An 18,970-nucleotide genomic window follows, 5' to 3' on the forward strand; every position below is an offset into this window, starting at 1 on the left:
CTTCTCAACTTTAGGCTATATATACCTTCAACCAGGTCTCATATAAGGGTTTTTGGTCTCTCTTTTATGCTGGTCACAATCTCTTAAGTTATGGTGTAAAATACCCAGAAATTAGCACAGTATCTCTGTAATTCAAAGGTCTCAGTCCCTTTCCACAGCCGTTAAATGCTCACTGTACATTAGCACATGCCAGAAATGTCTCATCCACTTTTCCTCACTCACTCATCCCTTCATTCCACAGAATGAACTCTGGTGAGCACTTACACATGACCCACAGGACTGCTATTGCCTTTCATTCTGGGGATGCGGGAATGAACCCTACAGACGAGGCCTGGCCTTATAAAGTTTCTATTCCTAACAATTAGAGGTAATTCTTCCAATTAGAGTTTTGTTTTTGAAACAGAGGGATGCTAAATCTTAGAGCTAACAATTTACCCACTTGTGAAATCTAGAGTTAGGAAATTTCCTGCTTGTGAAATAGAATATTTGCACAGAGATTTATAAATTTACAACTGGAAAAGGGATGAGAATTAGATGGAGCTTCTGAAGAAATTAGTTCATATAGTCAAAGTGTTTTGTTGTGTGTGAGGTGGGATTGGGGACCCTCGGGGCAGAGGGCTGAACTCTCCATATTTCTCAAGGTGCAGTATGTTATCAGGTCCTGCAAAGCCCCTCCCTCCCCATCTCCTTCACCTCCTCTTCCTCCTCTCTGTTTCTTTTCTTTCCTTTTATCACCTTACACCACTCTATTCCTCTTCACCACCATAAGTGAGCGCTCTTCAAATAAATTTTGGTATATGTTCACCAAGTTGCTTTTTCTTAAAAAAAAATCTAACTAGAATTTTCTTAATATTGCTTTGAATTTATAAACTAATTTGTGAGGACTGAACATCTTTGTAACATCAAGTTTGTGCCATCCAAAGACAAACAATGTCTCTCCATTTATTCAAATTGTCTTATATGTCATTGACTAGGCATTTAAAAGTTTTTAAGTTCTTGTGTATTCTTTTTTTACTTTATAAACTTATTTATTTATTTATTTTTGGCTGCGTTGGGTCTTTGTTGCTGTGCGTGGGCTTTCTCTACTTGCGGTGAGCGGGGGCTACTCTTCGTTGTGTACGCGGGCTTCTCACTGCGGTGGCTTCTCTTGTTGCGGAGCGTGGGCTCTAGGTGCGCGGGCTTCAGTAGTTGGGGTGCGCAGGCTCAGTAGTTGTGGCCCGTGGGCTCTAGAGCGCAGGCTCAGTAGCTGTGGCACACAGGCTTAGTTGCTCCACGGCATGTGGGATCTTCTCAGACCAGGGCTCGAACCCGTGTCCCCTGCATTGGCAGGCGGATTCTTAACCACTGTGCCACCAGGGAAGTCTTTGTGTATTCTTGATTAGCTTAATTCCTAGATATCTGATAGTTTTTGTTGCCATTCTGAGTGGTATCTTATTTTTTGTTAAATCTTTTAGTTGGTATGTATCTTTCTAGTTGGGAGTGTTTTATTTCATAGTTTAAAAATTAGACACAAAACAATAACACTAGATTTAAAGAAAAACTATATGAAGGCCAGATGTCCCAAAACAATAGGAATTATAAAATAATAAAAATGCAGGATTTTACAAGAAAACAGTAGTATAGGGGACAAAGGGGCAGCGCTCATTATTTATATTAAATAGAAGACTCCAGATATAACCTAGAAACTTACTAGCCTTGTAATTAAAATGTAGTGCCAGTCACTACAGGGTCACTGTATGGCTGGGAGGATCCAGATGTGGTCAGTGTTCTCAGTGAAATGGGAAAGAAGGGCCTTGGAGAGGAACCAAGCGAGGACAGAAGAATTCAAGTGGATCTGTTCGCCTGATAGGATGAGAGGATCGGGGAGGGTCTCCAAATCAGGGGTCCTGATTAGAAATACAAGATTATCTCCCTCCATATCATGATAAACCCACTTAATAGAGATTTTTAAACATGGATTTTGGTGATTTACAGTACAGGATCCACAACAGAGACTAAATATACAGTAAATCTCATTTGCTTCACATAGGAAAAAAATCCAGTACTCTGTCAGTGCTTTATTATTTGAGGGTAAAGATGTATTATTAAACAATCAATGGCAACATGGTCATAACAATCCATAATAGTGAAATAAAAGGAAATGTTCCCCATTCACTGACTGGCACTGGACGGCATCCGATGATCTAAGAAAAGCATTTAGATTCATGTCCTGTGTTAAACCCAAGCAAGTGAGGTGAAAGGCACTCATATATTATTCTTGTGGCCAGGAATTCACTGCACATTAAGTTGTCAAGGTGATAGATGACAAGAAATAAAGTTCTAGGGAAGAAAAAAGTATCAGTTTGAATAAACCACCATAACAAGGAAGTCTTAACTGAGGCATATTTTTGTTACTAGATGTAACAGGGATTCTGATGTAGTGTTTCTCTCACAGCATCTACCACCATCCCTACAGAGATGCGAAAGGTTTTCTTTAAAATTATGTTCACCATCAAATGATTTTTGTTTCATATTCCCCAAAGACTGAAGTAGAATATTGACATGTCGTGGGTACACAGAAACTTTATAAAACATATCGTAGATGAGGTCTTCATTTTAAGCCTACCCACTGGTGCTATCTGCTGTTTCATTAGCATTCTGAATTTCACCTTAAACAATAGGCTAATCTAAGTACGAATTTCTGAGTCTCCATCTGTAAATTCAGATCTGGCAAAAGAAAAAGATCTACTAGAGATCCCGGTTAGTATGGGACAGAGGACTCGGGGAGAGAGGTATTATAGAAGCAAGGATTCAGGGCACATTATCAAAATGAACTACTCTGAAATCCCTCTGCGGTCTATAATTTTTACCACCTGTGCTTTCCAGTGAACTGCCTGTGAGCATTATCGGCTGAAGGCCATGTGCCATGGCGTTGATGCTGATGGTTCTAAATCAGAGAAGCAGTTGAGTATGTACCAAAAATAAAAGTGGGGATTAACTCCAACCAAGCAGCTCAGATGCACCAAACTCTTGTTCAGTGTGATCCTGCTGGTGCCAGCCAGTTTGCTCCTGGCGACTGGCTTAGTCCACAAAGATTTTTTTTTTTTGGTAGGTGGTTTCAAGTCATTGAAATCATTCCCTTGGCTTCCCCCCCCCCCCAATTCAGAAAGCAGGAAATGTCTTTCCTGTGTAGCAGTCACAGAGCAGTCCCCTAGGGTTTTCAGGGGGCTTGTCTTCCAGTTCCTGCTTCTGGTTTCTAACTGTTAACTCTATATTTGGTAATGGCCTGACGATGGGCTGTTTTGGATTTGGTCATAATAAGATAACCTGGAGTCACGGAGCAGAGATCTAAAGCAATCTTATTTTTCCAGGAAGCAACGTGTTGACCTTTCAGGATTTCGTCTATTTATTGAGTGTTTTGAGTAGTTGAATAATGTTGTTTATTTATAGCACAAGATTGGGTGTTTATGCTATGGGTCCTTGAGGGTCTGTGACTGTACAGAAATAGGATACATACACTCTCCTGGTTTACAATGAGTTTATATTTGTTTCTTTGTTTCTTTCTGATGTAATCTAAGGAATGCTCTTTATGCATGCTCTTATCCCATGGCAGCCTTGAAAATAGCAACTTGCTCAGAAACGAATAAATATTTGTCAGATGAGTAAGACAAGTGTTGATTTTAATCCTTTTACATCAGGGCAAGAAAGAATCAACATCCCATTGATAGTCGATAACTTCCTCCTTCCCCCAGTATCTTTAAAGCTACATAGTGTTAAACCTATATGCACACAATCTTTTAGGAATAAAGAGATAATGAAATAGTGTTTGCCATTGGAAGAAGCCATTTAGAAAATAGTCAAAAACGATTGGATTCCTATTTTACCACCAGAGTGCTCTTCTAACCCTACTTAGATTTTGCTTTGTCGTGTTTTCAAACCCCAAGCGTTAACTTGTTTTGTAAGTAAGATCAGAATGACTGCACTTTCATTTCACAAAAGGAAAATCAAGGCATAAAAATATATTTTGATTATTGTAAGATCACCTTGGAAATGGGAAAGGATTTTGAGCTTCACAGAGAACCTTTTGTTTATGAAGTTATCAGTCATTAAACCAATTTCAGAGGATTATCATAAGAGAGCTAAAATAAGAGATTAAATTCTCCCCCTTGGAAACATTACTTTCATTTTAATATGAATACTGAGTGGTTTTACTTTCTTTAGTAATTTATATCTTATTTCTTGTCTCTTCAATGTTCACTATAGGTTGGAAGTTTTTTTTTTTTAATAGCAGGTGTATAGTGAATAATCTTTTAGAGAATCTAAGCTGTAATTCAGCAAATCAGTTCTTTTTATAACTTTCTATTTTCTTTTGGTCATTTTGCACTCGTTTTTATACTTAAAATCCTGTTTTACGAGCCAAAATTTGACCACAGGATCTGTGCAACTGTAATGATTCCATAATATCCCACAGCAGGGTGCACAGGGGTGAAAGCCACATGCTGGAGAACTGACCTGAGATCTGAACCCTCGCTGCATCCGTCTTGGCTTTGGGGGCATTACGTAACCTTTCAGATGAGAATTCTCACCTGAAAGATGGGACTAATCTACTCCCCAGGGGTCCTTCTGGGAGCTAAATAAAGTACATAAGGATTCTACACACAGGTAGCACAGGTTCCTTACCAGTGTCACTCAGTGCGAGTGCTATTAGCATCCTGGATTCTGTGAATGCCCCACCCAGTGCAGGATGCCCCCGAAAATGCCATGAGGACCCATAATGAGGGCTTTGTGAAATGATCACACTAAATCTATTGCTTATGCTGATTTTTTCTTCCATTCCTCTTTTTTAAAAATGTATATTTTGGCTTTGTATACTCATTCTTTGAGAATTAGCTCAAATTCACCTCCTCAAGTCCCTAACTTCCAGTAGCTGAGATGACATCATATTTAATGCTCTTGAAATCTATCACCATAAAGGCGCTTTACAGTGGCCTCCAGGCCCTACATGATCCAGCAGCTGCTACCTCTCAGGCCTCATTCTTCTACCACTCTTCTCCTCACTCTGCTGTAGCCCACTGACCACCTGGCTTTTCCCTCAACATGCGAGGAATACCCATGCTTCAGGCCTGCGACATCACCAGGGGTCTTCCTAGGATCATCTCAACGTTCAAACTTATAGTATTATCATAAACCTCATTTGGTACCAGAATCATTGGAAAGAAACAGGATTGGAGTCACAGCTTGTCAGCCAGGCAGCATCAGACTCTCTCCCTTTGGGGGAATCTTCACAACTGCCTGTGTGGTGGTCCACACCGCTGCCCAGGAGCTAGTCTCTCCCTAAGCTTCTCCACGATCATCTCAGATGCAAGAAAAAGAGATCCACTGTAGGCAGATTCCGGATTTACTCTGGCTTCGATGCCTTATGCTCCAAAGGAGCCAATAGCTCTTGTAACTCAATAGATACACCTTCCATGTATCAAGGGACATGCCCAGTTACAAGTGTCACCACAGTCACAGAAATCCCATCTATGGCTTCCTACCAGGCGCTTATCATTCTCCCAGCCCAGATGCAGTTGACCAATCAGCAGCCATTTATGCCATAAGCAATGTTGCCTAGTAACACAGTTAACATTCTACCTTTATCAGGCTCCCAGGGAAGCTGAGCTAGAAAGCTGAGAAAGCCAAATGTCAAATTCTCCTGCAGAAGGGGAGGGGTCCTGTGACTGCTTTGTTCATCGTGTCTCTTACTCTTTCTGTTCCCTCTGTCTGGATGGCTCCTCCCGGGACATCTGCAAGGCCCGCTCCCGCACCGACTTCAGTTCCCTCCTCAAAAGTCACCTCCCAGTGAGGCCACCCTATTTGAGAACCACAACTCCTAATCTCACCTGCTGTGATCTCCTACCATCCTCGTGTGCTTTATTTTCTTTTTCATTGTCCTTATTACCTTCTAACATATATAATTTACCAACTGATTTTGCTTATTTTGCTTGTTTTTTCCCCCCACAGAATTTAAGTTCTTTAAGGCTGGGATATTTGTCTTTTATTTCTTTCCTCCTGCACTGATAATGCTTGGCCCCTAGAACAGTGCCTGGCACACAGTAGATTCTTCAACAACTATTTGTTTTATTTATGAATGAATTAATGCCCTTTCTCTCTTTCAGACTCTAGGTTTTCATTGGCATCCTTTTTTTTGGTGGGGGGAGGAGGGCGAGATATTCTCAGCCCACAAATAAAAAGCAGCATGGTGTTAGGGATTAAGGATAGGGACTTTGGGGCCAAACTGCTTGGACTTCAATAAGGGTTTTGCTACTCACCTTGGAAGTTTCTCTAATCTCTCTGTGCCTTAGTTTTGCATCTATAAACGGGGATAATAATAGTATATCCTAGCGTTGGCATGAGGATGAAATGATTTAAAACATGTGTAAAGTGTTCAGAAGAGTGCCTGACACGTAGGAAGCACTAGATGTTAACTATTATTAAAATCAACATTAAAAAGGTCTTTATTTCTCCTCTGCACCACTTCTAGCTATTTCCCTCTCTCCTAGCTCTCCTTCCTCTCAGATGATCTACTTGAAAGTTCCATAAGCCTTTAACTCCCACTCACTTTTCCAACCAGTGACACTAAGATTTCTAATGCCCTAGTTGCTGCTTTTCTCCCCTTAGCCCGTGAGTTAGTTGAACTACCTGCCATCACTGACCACACCTGAGCCCCTCCTCTCTCTTGGTTTCCCCCCGTCCTTATGGATGCCCCTCCTCAGCCTTCTCCAGGGGAGTCTCCTTTTCATTCATTCACTCTTCACTGTTATTCCTGACATCATCTCACCAACCACATTCTCCTGGGGTGACTCCATTCCCAGGCATGGCTTCAACTCTCATGCTGATGACACCCAAAGGGTGTCAGTCCTAATGACTGTTTCCTAGAGACGTCGTGTCCTTTCTCACATCCATGACTTGGAGCTTTCCTTCCTCTTCCTGGCACTTTCTTCATCCCCAGCTCCCTTTTCCTGACTGGTTCTCAAGTTTTAATACAACCATTTCTCTTGTTCCTCTCCTTTGGACTCGCATAGAGCTTTTCAGAAGCCTCTAGCACAGTATAACCTTTTCTGTTGTCTGTTTATTTAGTTTCCCCCTAGAAATGAACTGCTTATAGGTATATATGTCCTCAAAGTATGGTGCCTGATACATAGGTTTGCAAAAAAATCTGGATTCAATATATGAATATACAGTATCTATATAGAACAAATTATGATTCAGTTACAATTTAATTCAGAACTAAGCATTGGGTTAAGATAATATCTCATCAAAATGTCAGTCCTTCCAGAAAATCTTATCAGGGGTAAATATAAGAGATAAAGAAAAACATTCCATTTTAACAATATAAATGCACTCTGGCTATACATAATATATTTTGCTATATTCTATATTTTGCTGTGGATATAAAACCAACTTTGAAAGATAAAGGGCTCCCTTTGATGTTTGTGACATCAAATATTACTTGACTATAGTCAACTGCTCTTTGAGCTCAGTTAAATCTTACAAGTACCATATTTACCTAATTAGGAAAGTTTAGGAAATCAGGCTTCAGGCTCCCTGCCATGATTACAAACACCATGCATAAGTACAGAAGAGCAACTAATATATACATGGTTAAAAATCACACACTCTTTTTAAAGAGGTTTCAACGGCTTAGTGTCTTGCTCTAGCTCTGTTTTTTTTTTTTTTTCCGGTACGCGGGCCTCTCACTGTTGTGGCCTCTCCCGTTGCGGAGCACAGGCTCCGGACACGCAGGCTCAGCGGCCATGGCTCACGGGTCCAGCCACTCCGCGGCATGTGGGATCTTACCGGACCGGGGCACGAACCCGCATCCCCTGCATCGGGAGGCGGACTCTCAACCACTGCGCCACCAGGGAAGCCCCTGGCTCTGTTTTGACATGACTCTAGGGACCTACCTGCAAAGTGCATCCGAACACACCGATCATCAGCATGGCCACGGACAAGTAGTCAGTAAATACATCCCACCATGGCTTCAGAACCCGGAAGGCAGGCTGCTGCTCAGAGAACTGCCGGAACTCTGTCACCGGAATCATGTTTCTGAGAAAAGAGAGATTACTGGTGAATTAATTTATCTTTATGCACAACATACTGCATTGTTAACAGCATTTGAAATTCTGCTTCAACTCGTCGGATTCAGTGGTCTGAATCAGTCCAGGAGCTGTCACAGCACCTCAGAGTTTTAACAAGCCATTGAGAAATCCACCAGTTGAGGAAATAAGGAGCCCCATGTCGAAAAAGCAAGTACCTTTGCTAACTCTTGTCTAACCAGTGGGTGCCCTTTAGCTCCACATGGACCAGAAAGAGCATGACCAGAGCCACCCGTTATTTCCTGGTGTCTCCCTTCCCCTAAACAGAACACAAAGATGCCAGAAAGAGCAGAGCCCATCCTTTAAAATGTTTTTGCTATTTATCTTATCATCTTGGGTTTTTGCTTCAAACTATTTTTTTAAGTGTATCCTCATCATTGGTTTGTATTAATTATTTACTAAGCCCTATTTGTAAAGCCTTTTGCTTGCTCCCTGGGGAAGGCAAACGACTTTGCCACTGGTCCTTTTCTTGTAAAAGGGACAATCTCATTTTGGGGAGGAGGTGTTGGGGAGAACTTCAATTTTTTTTTTTGCCCTCCCTCTTTTTTTGGTTCCTGTGCTTTTGACTTGATTTTTTTCCTCTATTTCCTAAATTTCACTGTGAACCTCAAACTTATCCTCTGAGAAAACAGTTTTCTCTGGAAACACCTAACTCTAGCTAAATGACATAGGATATATGAATAGGGTGCACTGAGGCTCTGGGAAAAGGGGAAAAGAGACACATCCTTTTCTTAGCCTGCGTTGTCCTTTCTTATCGCTCAGTCCCACTGCCTGTATTACGATCTAAGACTTGAAGGTAACCATCCAGCTACTGGGAGAAGGAGTATTCTTTCCTTATCTCATGGCAAGGAATAAGGGCCAAAAAGACAGTTTCTCTCCCTTTTGCCATCTTTGGATCCAATAATCTTGCTCTTTACACCTGCCCTTGTTATTTAGTCTGATTAAAGGCAGGGAAAGGCTACATTTGGTGCTCATTCTTCCAAGCCTTTTTGTTTCCTGGATCTTCTCTTCCCTAATAGTGAATTAAAGGCTGTACAATAAACAGCCTAAAGAAAACCAGAGCCTCTTCTTTGAGTTCACTGCTGTTTATCTTTGGAAACTATTATAATGTGTTCCATTCCATCTCACTGCTTTATCTGACTTTTTCTTAAGCAGTCTTCCTTAACACAACGTTGAAAATTCAACCGCTTGGTGCTGCTTTCACCTATGACCTACCTACTTGACATCTTTGCAGCATTTGATATGACTGCCTCATTTTATTGAAACACAACTTTCCTTTTCTTTTTTTTTTTTAATGTTTATTTATTTTTGGCTGCGCCAGGTCTTAGTTGTGGCACTCGGGCTTTTCGTTGTTGTGGAATGAGGACTTCTTAGTTGTGGCACGCAAACTCTTAGTTGCAGCATGCACGCGGGATCTAGTTCTCCAACCAGGGATGGAACCAGGGTCCCCTGCATTGGGAGTGCGGAGTCCTACCCACTGGACCACCATGAAAAGTCCCAAAACACAACTTTCTTAACTCTACTTTGTTACCACCACTGGGCTGGAAGTTTCTTGAAGGGGGAAAACCTATATGTTATGCATATGTGTGTTCTCAAAACATATGTTGCAGGCAAGCCACCCAAGCTAAATAAAAAACTTCACTTATTCCTAGTGTTATTAGCATTTCAGACTAGTCCAAAGTTTGATTTTCCTGACCTTTCACGACCTTTTTCTTCTCAATGGATCATTATAATCTCATGGCCCCAAATGTTTTCTCGTCACAGCTATCCAGTGGTGGTCACAGACAGGCACGAACTCATCTTAACTTCCACATTCTGCCTAGAAGCTACTGTCTTGTTCTATTTTGCACCCCTACCACTTACCAGTGCCTGGAAAACAAGGGGCCCTGAACAACTGTCTGTTAAATTGATGGGTGAATTCAGATGCTTGTTCATGGAGCAATGCTCACTCAATCAGATTGGGGGGGACCCTAGGCAGCTACAGTGACAGCACTAACAAGTATGGTACCTGTGCTGTAGTCTACATCCTTTGATAGATTTAGTTATTGTCTCCTTCATGATAAGTTCCTGTACATCTTGGAGGGAATTGGGCTTGTTCTTTGAAGCAAGGAACAATTTCAGGAATAAAATATACCAATGTGTATTTTATTGAGAGCTGTGTTCTCAAACTTTTTGACCTCAGGATCCTTTCATGTTCTAAAATGTAGTGAGGAGGACCTCAAAGAGCACTTTTTAGGTGGGTGATACCTATCAATACTGGCCACATGAGAAATTAAAACCAAGAAATTTCAAAAATATATATTAACTCACTTAAAAATAACAAAACCATTACAAGTTAACATAAATTGTTATTATAAAAAATAACTATATTCTCCAACACAAAAACAATTAATGAGAATAATGGCATTGTTTTACATTTTTGCATATCTCTTTAAAAGCTGGCTTAATAGAATATAGCTGGATTCTCATATCTGCTTCTTCAATCTGCTGAGATTTTTTTTTTTTTTTTGCTGTACGCGGGCCTCTCACTGTTGTGGCTTCTCCCGTTGTGCAGCACAGGCTCCGGACGCACAGGCTCCGGGGCCATGGCTCACGGGCCCAGCCGCTCCGCGGCATGTGGGATCTTCCCAGACCGGGGCACAAACCCGTGTCCTCTGTATCAGCAGGTGGACTCTCAACCACTGCGTCACCAGGGAAGCCCGAGATATGTTGTTTTGATTGAAATTTATGAATCAAATATATATGCAGTTAGCAAAGGGAGGACTTTCTTAACAGACTTTTTATATAATTGGGGATATTAACTTTTGATAATATATCAAACTAACTTGGTTAGTTGCAATATGGAATCTGAAAACTATATCAATGAACTTTTCAAGCTCCTTGATGTTAAAACTCATTCGTCAGGGAGGACCTTCAAGATGGTGGAGAAGTAAGACATGGAGATCACCTTCCTCCCCACAACTACATCAAAAATACAACTACATGTGGAACCACTCCTATAGAACACCTACTGAACGCTGGCAGAAGACCTCAGACTTCCTAAAAGGCAAGAAACTCCACAAGTACCTGGGCACGGAAAAAGAAAAAAGGAAAAACAGAGACAAAAGAATAGGGACAGGACCTGCACCAGTGGGAAGGAGCTGTGAAGGAGGAAAGGTTTCCACACACTAGGAAGCCCCTTCGCGGGCGGAGACTGCGGGTGGCGGAGGGGGACAGCTTCGGAGCCACGGAGGAGAGCACAGCAACAGGGGTGCGGAAGGCAAAGCGAAGAGATTCCCGCACAGAGGATCGGTGCCGACCAGCACTCACCAGCCCGAGAGGCTTGTCTGCTCACCCGCCAGGGCGGGCGGGGCTGGGAGCTGAGGCTCGGGCTTCGGTCGGAGCGCAGGGAGAGGACTGGGGTTGGCGGTGTGAACACAGCCTGCAGGGGGCTAGTGCGCTACAGCTAGCAGGGAGGGAGTCCGGGAGAAAGTCTGGACTTACAGAAGAGGCAGGAGACCATTGTTTCGGGGTTCGCGAGGAGAGGGAATTAAAAGCGCCACTTAAAGGTGCTCCAGACACGGGCGTGAGCCGCGGCAATCAGCCGGAACCCCACAGACAGGCATGAGATGCTAAGGCTGCTGCTGCTGCCACCAAGAAGCCTGTGTGCAAGCACAGGTCACTCTCCCCACCTCCCCTCCCGGGAACCTGTGCAGCCTGCCACTGCAGGGTTAGTGATCCAGGGACCACTTCCCCGGGAGAAGGCACGGCGCGCCTCAGGCTGGTGCAACGTCACAGTGGCCTCTGCCGCCGCAGGCTCGCCCCGCACTCCGTGCCCCTCCCGACCCCCTGGCCTGAGTGAGCCAGAGTCCCTGAATCAGCGGCTCCTTTAACCCCGTCCTGTCTGAGTGAAGAGCAGATGCCCTCAGGCGACCTACACGCAGAGGTGGGGCCAAATCCAAAGCTGAGCCCCAGGAGCTGTGCGAACAAAGAAGAGAAAGGGAAATCTCTCCCAGCAGCCTCAGGAGCGGAGGATTAAATCTCCACAATCAGCTTCATGTACCCTGCATCTGTGCAATACCTGAATAGATAACGAATCATCCCAAATTGAGGAGGTGGACTTTGGGAGCAACTGTAGACTTGGGGTTTGCTGTCTGCACTCTTTCTAAGTTTTATGTTTATCTCAGTATAGATTTTAGCACTTGTTATCATTAGTGGATTCGTTTATTGGTTTGGTTGCTCTCTTCTTTTTTTTTATTATTTATTTAAATAATTTTTTTCATCTATTATTATTCTCTTTTTCATTCTTTCTTTCTCCCTTTTTTCTGAGCCGTGTGGCTGACAGGGTCTTGGTGCTCTCACCTGGTGTCAGGCCTGAGCCTCTGAGGTGGGAGAGCTGAGTTAATGACACTGGACCACCAGTGACCTCCCAGCGCCACGTAATATAAATCAGCTAGAGCTCTCCCAGAGATCTCCATCTCAATGCTAAGACCCAGCTCCACCCAACTGCCAGCAAGCACCAGTGTTTGATGCCCCATGCCAATCAACTAGCAAGAGAGGAACACAACCCTGCCCATTAGCAGAGAGGCTGCCTAAAGTCATACTAAGTTCACAGACACCCCAAAACACACCACCGGATGCGGCCCTGCCCACAAGAAAGACAAGATCCAGCCCCACCCACCAGAGCAGAGGCACCAGTCCCCTCCACCAGGAAGCCTACACAAGCCACTGAATCAACGTCAGCCACTGGGGGCAGACACCAAAAACAACGGAAACTAGGAACCTGCAGCGTGCGAAAAGGAGACCCCAAACACAGGAAATTAAACAAAATGAGAAAACAGAGAAATATGCAGCAGATGAAGAAGCAAGGTAAAAGCCCACCAGAGCCAACAAATGAAGAGGAAATAGGCAGGCTACCTGAAAAAGAATTCAGAATAATGGTAGTAAAGATGATCCAAAAATTTGGAAATAGAATAGAGAAAATACAAGAAATGTTTAACAAGGACCTAGAAGAACTAAAGAGCAAACAAACAATGATGAACAACACAATAAATGAAATTAAAAATTGTTTAGAGAAATCAATAGCAGAATAACTGAGGCAGAAAAACGGATACGTGACCTGGAAAATAAAACAGTGGAAATACCCACCCCAGAGCAGAATAAAGAAAAAAGAATGAAAAGAATTGAGAACAGTCTCAGAACTCTGGGACAACATTAAATGCACCAACATTCAAATTATAGGGGTCCCAGAAGAAGAAGAGAAAAAGAAAGGGTCTGAGAAAAGATTTGAAGAGATTATGGTTGAAAACTTCCCTAACATGGGAAAGGAAATAGTCAATCAAGCCCAGGAAGGGCAGAGAGTCCCATACAGGATAAACACAAAGAGAAACATAAAAAGACACATATTAATCAAACTATCAAAAATTAAATAAAAGAAAAAACATTAAAAGCAGCAAGGGAAAAGCAGAAAATAACATACAGGGGAAACCCCATAAGGTTAACAGCTGATCTTTCAGCAGAAACTCTGCAAGCTAGAAGGGAGTGGCCGGACATATTTAAAGTGATGAAAGGGAAAAACCTACAACCAAGATTACTCTACCCAGCAAGGATCTCATTCAGATTCAATGGAGAAATTAAAACCTTTACAGACAAGCAAAAGCTAAGAGAATTCAGCACCACCAAACCAGTTTTACAACAAATGCTAAAGGAACTTCTCTAAGTGGGAAACACAAGAGAAGGAAGAGACATACAAAAATAAACCCAAAACAATTAAGAAAATGGTAACAGGAACATACAAATTGATAATTACTTAAATGTAAATGGATTAAATGCTGCAACCAAACGACACAGACTGGCTGAATGGATACAAAAACAAGACCCGTATATATGCTGTCTACAAGAGACCCACTTCAGACCTAGGGACACATACAGACTGAAAGTGAGGGGATGGAAAAAGATATTCCATGCCAATGGAAACCAAAAGAAAGCTGGAGTAGCAATTCTTGTATCAGACAAAATAGACTTTAAGATAAAGACTATTACAAGACACAAAGAAGGACACTACATAATGATCAAGGGATCAATCCAGAAGAAGATATAACAATGGTAAATATTTATGCACCCACATAGGAGCACCACAATACATAAGGCAAATGCTAACAGCCATAAAAGGGGAAATTGACAGTAACACAATCATAATAGGGGACTTTAACACCCCACTTTCACCAATGGACAGATCATCCAAAATGGAAATAAATATGGAAACACAAGCTTTAAATAATACATTAAACAAGATGGACGTAATTGATATTTATAGGACATTCCATCCAAAAACAACAGAATAAACTTTCTTCTCAAGTGCTCATGGAACATTCTCCAGGATAGATCATATCTTGAGTCACAAATCAAGCCTTGGTAAATTTAAGAAAATTGAAATTGTATCAAGTATCTTTTCTGACCACAATGCTGTGAGACTAGATATCAATTACAGGAAAAAACTGTAAAAAATACAAACACATGGAGGCTAAACAATATGCTACTAAATAACCAAGAGATCACTGAAGACATTAAAGAGGAAATCAAAAAATACCTCGAAACAAATGACAATGAAAACATGATGACTCAAAACCTATGCAATGCAGCAAAAGCAGTTCTAAGAGGTAAGTTTAGAGCAAAACAATCCTACCTCAAGAAACAAGAAACGTCTCAAATCAACAACCTAACCTTACACCTAAAGCAATCAGAGAAAGAAGAACAGAAAAAAACCAAAGTTAGCAGAAGGAAAGAAATCATAAAGATAAGATCAGAAATAAATGAAACAGAAATGAAGGAAGCAATAGCAAAGATCAGTAAAACTAAAAGCTGGTTCTTTGAGAAGATAAACAAAATTTATAAACCATTAGCCAGACTTACCAAGAAAAAAAAGCGAGAAAACTCAAATCAACAGAATTAGAAATGAAAAAGGAGAAGTAAAAACTGACACTGCAGAAATACAAAGGATCATGAGATATTACTATAAGCAACTATATGCCAATAAAATGGACAACCTGGAAGAAATGGACAAATTCTTAGAAAATCACAACCTTCCAAGACTGAACCAAGAAGATATAGAAAATATAAACAGACCAATCACAAGCACTGCAGTTGAAACTGTGATTAAAAATCTTCCAACAAACAAAAGCCCAGGACCAGACAGATTCACAGGCGAATTCTATCAAACGTTTAGAGAGGAGCTAACACCTATCCTTCTCAAACTCGTGCAAAATATAGCAGAAGGAGGAACATTCCCAAACTCATTCTATGAGGTCCCCATCACCCTGATCCCAAAACCAGACTAAGATGTCACAAAAAAAGAAAATTACAGGCCAATATCACTGATGAACATAGATGTAAAAATCCTCAACAAAATACTAGAAAACAGAATCCAACAGCACATTAAAAGGATCCTACACCATGATCAAGTGGGGTTTATCCCAGGAATGCAAGGTTTCTTCAAGATATGCAAATCAATCAGTGTGATACACTGTATTAACAAATTGAAAGATAGAAACCATATGATAATCTGAATAGATGCAGAAAAAGCTTTCGACAAAGTTCAACACCCATTTATGATAAAAACCCTCCAGAAAGTAGGCATAGAGGGAACTTACCTCAACATCATAAAGACTATATATGAGAAACCCACAGCCAACATTGTTCTCAATGGGGAAAAACTGAAACCATTTCCTCTAAGATCAAGGAAAAGACAAGGTTGCCCACTCTCACCGCTGTTATTCAACATATTTCTGGAAGTTTTAGCCACAGCAATCAAAGGAGAAAAAGAAATAAAAGGAATCCAAATCAGAAAAGAAGAAGTAAAATTGTCATTGTTTGCAGATGACATGATACTATACATAGAGAATGCTAAAGATGCTACCAGAAAACTACTAGAGCTAATCAATGTATTTGGTAAAGTAGCAGCATACTAAATTAATGCACAGAAATGTCTTGCATTCCTATACACTAATGATGAAAAATTTGAAAGAGAAATTAAGGAAACACTCCCATTTACCACTGCAACAAAAAGAATAAAAAACCTAGGAATAAACCTACCTAAGGAGACAAACTACCTGTATACAGAAAACTATAAGACACTGATGAAAGAAATTAGAAACGACACAAACAGATGGAGAGACATACCATGTTCTTGGATTGGAAGACTCAACATTGTGAAAATGATTATACTACACAAAACAATCTACATATTCAATGCAATCTCTATCAAACTACCAATGGCATTTTTCACAGAACTAGAACAAAAAATTGCACAATTTGTATGGAAACACAAAAGACCCCGAATAGCCAAAGCAATCTTGAGAAAGAAAAACGGAGCTGGAGGAATCAGGCTCCCAGACTTCAGACTATACTACAAAGCTACAGTAATCAAGACAGTATGGTACTGGCACAAAAACAGAAATATAGATCAATGGAACAGGATAGAAAGCCCAGATAAACCCACACACATATGGTCACCGTATCTTTGATAAAGGATGCAAGAATATACAATGGAGAAAAGACAGCCTCTTCAATAAGTGGTGCTGGGAAAACTGGACAGCTACCTGTAAAAGAATGAAATTAGAACACTCCCTAACACAGTATACAAAAATAAACTCAAAATGGATAAAGACCTAAATGTAAGGCCAGACACTATCAAACTCTTAGAGGAAAACATAGGCAGAACACTTTATTACATAAATCACAGCAAAATCCCTTTTACCCACCTCCTAGAGTAATGGAAATAACAACAAAAATAAACAAATGGTACCTAATGAAACTTAAAAGCCTTTGCACAGCAAAGGAAATCATAAACAAGATGGAAAGACAACCTTCAGGATGGGAGAAAATATTTGCAAATGAAGCAACCGCCAAAGGATTAATCTCCAAAATATACAAGCAGCTCATGCAGCTCAATATCAAAAAAACAAATAACCCAATCCAAAAATGGGCAGAAGACCTAAATAGACATTTCTCCAAAGAAGATATACAGACTGCCAACAAACACATGAAAGGATGCTCAACATCACTAATCATTAGAGAAATCCAAATCAAAACTACAATGAGGTATCACCTCACACCAATCAGTATGGCCATCATCAAAAAATCTACAAACGGGGCTTCCCTGGTGGCGCAGTGGTTGAGAGTCCGCCTCCCGATGCAGGGGACATGGGTTCGTGCCCCGGTCCATGAAGATCCCACATGCCGCAGAGCGGCTAGGCCCGTGAGCCATGGCCGCTGAGGCTGTGCGTCCGGAGCCTTTGCTCTGCAACGGGAGAGGCCACAACAGTGAGAGGCCCGCATGCCGCAAAAAAAAAAAAAAAAAAAAAAAAGTCTACAAACAATAAATGCTGGAGAGGGTATGGAGAAAAGGGAACACTCTGGCACTGTTTGTGGGAGTGTATATTGATACAGCCACTATGGAGAACAGTATGGAGGTTCCTTAAAAAACTAAAAATAGAACTACCATACGACCCAGCAATCCCACTACTGGGTATATACCCTGAGAAAACCATAATTCAAAAGGAATCATGTACCACAATGTTCATTGCAGCTCTATTTACAGTAGCCAGGATATGGAAGCAACCTAAGTGTCCATCGACAGATGAATGGATAAAGAAGATGTGTCACATATATACAATGGAATATTACTTAGACATAAAAAAAAAACGAAATTGAACTATTTGCAGTGAGGTGGAAGGACCTAGAGTCTGTCATACAGGGTGAAGTAAGTCAGAAAAACAAATACCGTATGCTAACACCTATATATGGAATCTAAAAAAAAAAAAAATGGTTCTCATGAACCTAGGGGCAGGACAGTAATAAAGACGGAGATGTAGAGAATGGACTTGAGGACACGGGGAAAGGGAAGGGTAAGCTGGGACGAAGTGAGAGAGTAGCATTGACATATATACACTAACAAATGTAAAACAAATAGCTAGTGGGAAGCAGCCGCATAGCACAGGGAGATCAGTTCGGTGCTTTGTGACCACCTAGAGGGGCGGGATAGGGAGGGTGGGAGGGAGATGCAAGAGGGAGGGGATATGGGGATATATGTATACATATGGCTGATTCACTGTTATACAGCAGAAACTAACAGAACATTGTAAAGCAATGATACTCCAATAAAGATGTTAAAAAAAAAAGAAAACTCATTCGTCTATCTTGCACTTTGAATGGATCTTTTATCTGTGCATGATTTGGTAACAACATGTGTTGGTCATCTGGAAAATACTGGATCACTTAGTTATGGAGATCTTCCAAATGTTACAAATCATACCTAAAAATCACATTCATTAATATCACTACTGCTTTCATCAGAAAATTTTTTAAGTAATTGGAGGCTATACAACTCATGGTGGTGGACACAAATTTTCCAAAATTCTATTCATCACTTGAAAGTTTGAATTTTATTTGTGGCAGCAAATATTATCAGTTGTTTGCCTTGAGATGTCAAGTTCGCTTCAATCATTTTGAGAAGGTATCTTCCACATACTCAAGTCTGAATAATCAGTTGTTTTATTCAACTAAAACTGGTACATTATGATAAAGTGGCTAATTCAACTTTCAACTCCAATAAGGATTTCCCTTGAGACACCCACTGTACTTTGAATTCAGCAGAAGTGCTTTATGTATTCTTCCCTTTCATCACACTGTATATTATTGCAATACGTAGTCAAAGGTCGAGAGCTATTAAAATAATAATTTTTACTGATTCAATAAGGACATTAGATGAAACTGGCTTTTTTCTTCCTTTAGGTTATAAATGTGTGCCAATGAAGAATACTGTACAGTAGAATTTGGTGCCTCTATTTTGATTCACGCTAAGGTGACTTACCCAC

At 41.0% G+C, this 18,970-nt stretch overlaps 1 protein-coding gene across 3 annotated transcripts in view; it reads right to left on the reverse strand.

The window, feature by feature from the left end:
• The window catches only part of LRRC8C (leucine rich repeat containing 8 VRAC subunit C), an 89,472-nt gene that overhangs the window by 24,135 nt on the left and 46,367 nt on the right, over window positions 1-18,970 (reverse strand). Inside the window, exon 2 of one of the 3 annotated variants that reach the window (XM_029228615.1) lies at window positions 7,926-8,067. The exons of 1 other annotated variant lie outside the window; for it this stretch is intronic. In XM_029228615.1, coding sequence (XP_029084448.1) covers window positions 7,926-8,063 — 138 coding nt within the window. In that variant the 5' untranslated portion in view covers window positions 8,064-8,067. Of the gene's footprint in view, window positions 1-7,925; window positions 8,142-18,970 lie in introns of those variants that run through there. One more of the 3 variants, XM_029228617.1, reaches the window with a different exon arrangement.

Source organism: Monodon monoceros, unplaced genomic scaffold (assembly GCF_005190385.1).
Source record: "Monodon monoceros isolate NGI ecotype Baffin Bay Population unplaced genomic scaffold, NGI_Narwhal_1 Super_Scaffold_18, whole genome shotgun sequence".
In the NCBI taxonomy this organism is placed as follows: domain Eukaryota; kingdom Metazoa; phylum Chordata; class Mammalia; order Artiodactyla; family Monodontidae; genus Monodon; species Monodon monoceros.